The sequence below is a fragment of the Gavialis gangeticus genome, unplaced genomic scaffold, assembly GCF_001723915.1.
Source record: "Gavialis gangeticus isolate Ggan-Ray unplaced genomic scaffold, GavGan_comp1, whole genome shotgun sequence".
NCBI classification, from domain to species: domain Eukaryota; kingdom Metazoa; phylum Chordata; order Crocodylia; family Gavialidae; genus Gavialis; species Gavialis gangeticus.
The window spans coordinates 132403860-132410788 of NW_017729024.1; the positions used below are offsets into that span (position 1 = coordinate 132403860).

Consider the following 6929-nt stretch of genomic DNA (forward strand, 5'->3'; position numbering starts at 1 on the left):
CCCTCTGCCCATACAGAGCCCCACTGATGTCAATTGGACACCATCATGGTGACATCTGGATCCATCAGTGTAGATCACATTGCAGGATCAGGGGTTGTTTTGTCATTTTGGGCAAGATTCAGCAATGTTAAAATGAAGCAATAAACAGCTGCAAAATAAACATTTGTGTTTAAAATATACTTTCTGAAGTTAGATATTTGAGTGACCGTTAAGTACTAAGAGTTATTTCTGCATGTACAAAGTGACTTTGCAGCCTCTCAAGCCTTGGAGTGGCCTCTAATCTTCTGCAAAAGATCTTTGTGGCCACGGTCCAAAGTAATAAAGAAAAGGTGTTGAAACTGTGCATACTAAGGTCTCACTTCACATGTTCCTGCTAGCTCCCATCTACTTCCTGTTTATAGCTAGAGGTCATGGAATGAAATTAAGCAAAGGAAAATTTAAATCAGAACATTAAGAAACCCATTAGACTGTTGTTTAGTTTCAGTGGAAATCCCCTTGGGTAAGCACTGTAATCCAACTCTGGGAAGGTTTCTGAAGTATGTACATCACTTTAAGCATGTGGGTAGTTCAATTGAAGTCAATGAAGTGCCTTGATACTTAATTATGCATGTATTTAATTATCTTCCTAAGCCAGGGTCATCAGGTGGACATGTTGGTTTATATGATCAACATTGAAGTAATTAATGCGATTTAAACTGTCGTCTTTGGGCTACAGCTAATAGCATCCCTATCTTCAGAAATCCCCCAGCATCTCAAGTATCTCAATTTGTCCCCACACAGAACTGCCCATGCACTTGTAAAGTACCTAGCATAACTGAGCACCTCCCTTGGCTGTGGTGACTGCCAGAAATACAAAGTAATAGTGCAAGCAATGAAAAGTAGCCTGATGGAACACCTGTAATCTGTGTTGTGTCTGCCAGCTTTTTGTGTGGTTTTAGTTTAGGAGCTCCTGCTCCGTTGAAATCCGTGGTAGTTTTCCCTGTTTTCAATGGACACAGGAGGGATATTGCCTACACTTCCTTTCCAAGTGCTTTACAAACAGGATAGACAATACTTCTATCTTGTTGCAGGCTGAAGAAGTACATAGTGACTTGCCCAAAGTCAAGCTGTGAATGACTGGTAGAATCAAAAATGGAACTCGAGTCCTTGGCTCGCACAGTAACTTTCGGCTCCCTGCACCAGGTTACTTCCACATCACCCTTAGAATCCTAACCTTGTAAGTTAGTTACGCCAACTCTGCTATATCGTGTTACAGTGGGTAAGGACACACAATTTATTTTTGTTGAAGCTCTTTGGTTTACAGTTGTAAATCTTCTCAGCTTTGAGACCATTTCTTTCTAGAACTCACTTCCCCTAACAGTTTGCCAGAGCCCAAATTGGCAAGCTTCAGGGAGATGTTTGGCTAAACTTTACATAATCTTTCATTTCATTTGATAACTCAGGAAAATGAGATCTTAAGGAGCAATAGATCGATGGATTATTGAGAGAGTATCTGAAGATTAAGGAAACTGTGATTTTTTTTTTTTTAATAGAAATATTTTATCCACAACTGTGAGTTCAGTTTAGGCCAATAAATAAAAAATGTGTTCAGGATTATCTCAAAAGGATTACAGCAGTGTAATAACACAGCAGTTAGAATTCCTGTACGTTGTTGTCGGCAATCCCTCAATTTGAGGATAATCTCTATGATGGCTCATTGACAGGATTTGAGATGACTTAAGAGTCCAATCTTTGAGCTGCCGATCCATCTGCAGAAGTTCCAGGTCTTTGTACAGGGGGAGTGGGCTGAGGGCTGGCATTCCTCTCCTTTTCCTTCTGCTCTCTCTTTTCTGCTTCAACAGAAAAGACACTTTACCTCAAAACAGGCTCTTGCTTGGTTGAGGTTGTGTCACCATTGGGGTCAATTGGCAGCCAGCTCCTCCGAACTCTTGATGTTGGCTTCTGTTTTCTTGAGGTATGCCTTCAATATGTCCCTGTCATGCTTACTCTGGCCACCAGAAGGTCTCAAACTGTTACTAAACTGAGAGTAGATCACTTGTTTTGGGAGCTGAGTCAGGCACCTGCACTCCATGTCCAGTCCAGCAAAGTTGGTGCTTGAGGGTCACTGAATCAATGATGGTAATATTGGCTTCAGTAAGGATGCTGGTGTTCCCATTTGATGTGGAGGATTTTTTGGGGACATCATTGGTGATACTTCTGCAGGGTCTTGTGATAACAATGATCAATCACCCATGTTTCACCTCTGTAGAGGAGAGTGAAGCTGATGACTACATCGTAGACCTGAATCTTGGTATCTTTCTGGAGATTACGATGAATAAAGACATGCTGAAGCAATTTTCCAAAGGAGGAACTTGTGCACAAGATCCTATACTGACTTCCTCATCAATGTTCAGCAGAGATCTGAGTTTTCCATTTCCCATGGGAAAATGGAGGAAAATGCGGATTCCCCACTTTCCTTGAGGAAAAAGCAGGCTTTTCAGTTTAATGGAGAAATCTGTGGGTTTTGCACTTTTGCAGAGTTCTCTGTAGGCTGGCAGAGTTCCAGCCTGCAAGGGGCTGGGAAGGAGCAGGAGGCAGGTGGTCAGGCAGGGGGCACCATGTGCTTGTATATGCACATGGCCACCAGGAAGCCTGGAGAGCAGCTCCCACAGGTAAGTCTTGCAGGAGAGTGAGGGGGGAGGAATTGAAGTCTCCATAGGGAGGGAGGGGGCTGGGGCTGCTGCCCAGCCTGGGAGTGCATAGGGTTTGGGGCCCAGGGCCTGGGGCTGGAATATGTGCCCACATTTGGGGCCCTGGTGGGGAGTGGGACAGGGCTGTGGGCGGCTGATCCAGGGGGTGCGGCTGGCCCTCTAACCCTGCGTGTACTCCTGGGGGGCAGGGGTGGCCCTCTGCCTCCCGGATCTGTTTATGGGGCGGGGGCATGTGTGGGCTACCCACTGTGGGCTCAGGTTCTCTAGCCTGCTGCCCTCCCTGAGGCCTCCACAGCCCAGCAGGTGTGCACTGTGAGCTCCATGCTGCCCTGGCAAGGCATCCCCTGCCTGTGCTGCCACTGCTGCTGCTGCCACACAGGCAGGGGGCACATTGCCAGAGACAGGGGGCTGTGAGGGGGTGGGAGTGAGGGGCACCAGCAGGGCCAGGGGGCTGTGGCTTGGCAGTTAGGAGCCTGGACTTGCACTGTGTGAGCTAAGGGCATAGGGGAAGCTCTGATTTTCCATGATAAAAAACCCAAAATCAAGTACCAAAATGTATAGGTATTTAGAATTCATTTTATTATAGCAATTGAGGCACTGGTAGGCTTCCAAATTGCTTTAAAATTGTAAATGTATCAAGAAAACATTGTGTTCAATGGTACCTATATCTATAGTGGCCTTTCGTTTTAATCATGGATTGGGGTGTTTAATCAGAGAATTTGCAATTTTTTATCACATCATTTGTGATTTTTTTTTTTATCAGGGAAAACCAGTATCTCTGATATTCGGTCTCTGAGAGAGATGGCTACTGATCTAGGGGAAGTGCTTGTCTACCTCCAGAGTCTTTCCTTTGATGGTAATTTGTGGGGAGAGGTTACATTCACGGCCTGGTGTAGGCCAATACAGCACTTTAGGCTTCTCGATGTTGAAAGAGAGGCCCAAAGTTTGGTAGACTTCTCTGAAAAGATCCAGTGCAGTCAGGAGGTTTTCTTCAGTGTGCACAAGAATGGCACAGTCATTGGCATACTGAAGGTCAAGGATGGTAGTTTGGAATACTTTTGTCTTTGAGCAAAAAAAGTCCCAGGTTGAAGAGCCCTCCATCTGTATGACATTAAATGTCAATTCCAGAAGGACGGTGATACTTAATAAGAACCAGCATGATTAAAAAAAATGGAGAGTTGAGGTTGTGATGCATCCTTGCGTGACCCCAGTTTAGATGACAAATGGATCCGTCTCCAATCCACTACAAAGAATGGTCACAGTCATCTGGTCATGGAGAAGCCTCAGGACCTTGATGTACTTTGTAGGGCATCCAAATCTGGCTAGTACTTTCCACAAGGCTGCACAATTAATGGTATCAAAGGCCGTAAGTTCAATGAAGGCCATGCAGGTCCTGATGTTGTTGCCAGCACTTCTCTTGAACAGGCAACAAACATCATGTCCATTGCCCCACAGGATGGTCTGAAACCACACTGAGATTCTGGCAGGACTTCCTCATGCAGAGGAAGAAGATGGTTCCAGAAGATGCAGGAGAGGATTTTCTCTGCTGTGAAAATGAGGGCAATACAGACTTTTCTTCTTTCTTGAAGATGGCCACAGTGTTGGCATTCCTCAGGCTCCAGGGCCCTTTGTTGTTCCAAATTTGAAGAATAAATTACTAGAGTCTCAGTACCAGATTCTCACTGCCAGCCTTGTGTAGACTTCATCAAGTATACCATCCAGTCCAGTAGCCTTATTGTTCTTGGTTTCCTTGATGTCATGTCAGACTTATTCTAGGATAGAAGCGTTGAGGAGGGATCCCCTTTCACAGTGTTTGGGGATGATGGTATCCGCCACAGTCAACTCACACTTCAGGTATGCTTCAAAGTGCCCTTTCCATCTAGCTTGGATAGTTTAATTGTCTGTGAGGAGTGTTGAGCCATCCTGTGATCACAGGAAAGCAGGACTGGGGGAAGTTGGTAGTATGTACAGGTTCTGTACATAAAATGAAGGAAAGAGAGGTTATTTTGGGAAGATGGGTGTTTTGCTTTTTAAAGGACTTATTTAAAAAGACTGAATAAATAAATGTGTTTTCAGTATACTGAAGGAGAAGATGCAAAGAACTTGGGTTGGGGGATAAAAAATTAGTTGTTCATGGTTCCTGCTTCATTTGTTGGGCTCTTTGAGCAGTCAGCTGGGGACTAAGCAGTGGGTACATAGGTTTTTGGAAACCAAAGCAAATGGTGGGTCATTTGTGGTGTGTAGGTAAAATATAGCTCACACTGATACCTCATTGGATAAAATCAGAGATCAGAATAGCTGAAGGCTTTCCAAATGGTTTTCTTACATGCTTAGTTAAAGCAGCCTTCAAGAACCATATAAAAGTAATAGTATGACAGTATGATCAAAATGAATGATTTAGCTGATCGAATGTTATAGCCACCAGCCAATCCTAACAAGTTGTTTTCCCTCTAGTTAAATGATGTGTACAGTGAAATGGACAGCATTTGAAACACAGTATTAGACAGTTTAGTCCTAAAGAGCAAGTCTTAGGCATGTGTGTCTAGGAAAAATATAGTTAACTGGGAAGGGAAGGAATTCTAACAAAGGTATATGAACAATTCAATAAAAGCTAGTGCCAGTTGGCTGTTACTTAAGCCAAAAAAAAGACTGAATGGCAAAGTGTAAAGTTGAATCAACATTTTCAAAATCCAAAAATAGAAGGTTAGGAAAAGTGTAATATGTTGGGCATTAAATCATGTGTGGCATACAGACAAAAGGGCCTAATTTTGTAAGCACTTGCATATGTATATTTTAAATTGGGTAAATAGCTCCATTTATTAAGCCAGTTGGATTACTCCCAGGGGTAAAGATATGAATCTACTTATGATTTCAGCTGGCTTGGGCCCTTAAAGTGTCAGTGCTGCAAAGGGTTATTTCTACCAGTAATTAGGTATACCTTTAAAATTTCCCCAGTGACAAAAAGGTTCTGACAGAAACCATGAAGCTCCAGCAAAGTCACAATGCATTATTTTTCACAGCATTGTATCAGATAAAGATACTGCAGTTATTTTTGTCATTTATGCAGACAATGAGACTTAACATTCAGTGTCAGAACCTATCAGACAGACAAAATAAGGCATCACGTCCTTGTCAGCCTGAATAAGCCAGTTGTTTTTATGAACTCCTGTACAGCATGCTTTAGCCTTTGGTACTGTACCTTGTGAAATTATCATCTTGACAGATGTCTATTGTTTCTAGTGCCATGTAGAATTAATATATTCTTTGTGATAATATTTTGAAAGGATATGTCATGTCCTTTGAGGAAAACTACTACATAGACTAGTATTAAGTTAGTAGACTCCTTTTTGTTGTTTGATACACGTATAAAATGAGCTATTCTTTTCATGTAACTATAGCTTAATCTATCACCACAGGCACTGTACTACCAATGTACTTCATCTCAGTTGGCTTATATGGATGAAAAGACTTCAAACTCCATTTGGTATATTGTAACCATGCCTAATACCGCTAGTGGATGACAGAGTCGAAGTGGAGAGGGCTGTTGTACTGGCTGATGAAAAGGCAGAAGGTGTGTGACAGTCAGTGAGTGGAGCATCAGGTAGATGGTCAAGAGGGACAGTGACAGTGACACAGTAGTTCTCCAATTAAAGGCATTTTAGACATTCCCTTCCAAATTTAAATGGTGCACAAATGTATCCCTTCCATACTTGTTTCCATATTTTTTTAAGTTTCTCTGCCCTCAGTCTGTATGGCTGAATCAACTTATCTTAAAATGTTTATTGTATAGTTTAAAAAGAGGGGGGTGGGAAAGGGAAGAAAAAGTGTAGAGCAATGATTCCCAACCTTTTTTTTACTGTGGCCTAGCAGGAGCGGGACGGGGTGCGTAGAGCAGGCTGCCTTCCTCCCAGGGCTCACCTGCTGCCCAGCTTTAACCCCAGAAGCTTAGCTGTAACCCCAGAAACCTCTCTCCCAGGCGGACAGACGGGGCTTGGAGCAGGGGGCTTGTGCCATGACCCTGCAACCAACCTGCTGAGGCCTGGTACTGGTGGTTGGGAACCTCTGGTGCAGAGCATGTAAAGGATTTGTGCAGGCAGCAAGCTAAATGTTTTAGGGGTGAAGATGACATCCTACCATACAATAGTATTGAGATGCACAACAGTAACATTCATTACAAGTGCAGAATACCACTCCTTGCCACCTCCCCCCCCCCCCCCCCCCACAAAAAAAAAAAAAAAA

At 43.3% G+C, this 6929-nt stretch overlaps 1 protein-coding gene across 1 annotated transcript in view; it reads left to right on the top strand.

Annotated features, from left to right (window-relative positions):
* Positions 1-2115: 2115 nt before the first annotated feature.
* Positions 2116-6929, top strand: part of LOC109298119 (cardiomyopathy-associated protein 5-like) — a 76325-nt gene continuing 71511 nt past the window's right edge. Inside the window, exons 1-2 of the mRNA XM_019518251.1 lie at positions 2116-2290; positions 3454-3546. Coding sequence (XP_019373796.1) covers positions 2116-2290; positions 3454-3546 — 268 coding nt within the window. The remainder of the gene's footprint in view (positions 2291-3453; positions 3547-6929) is intronic.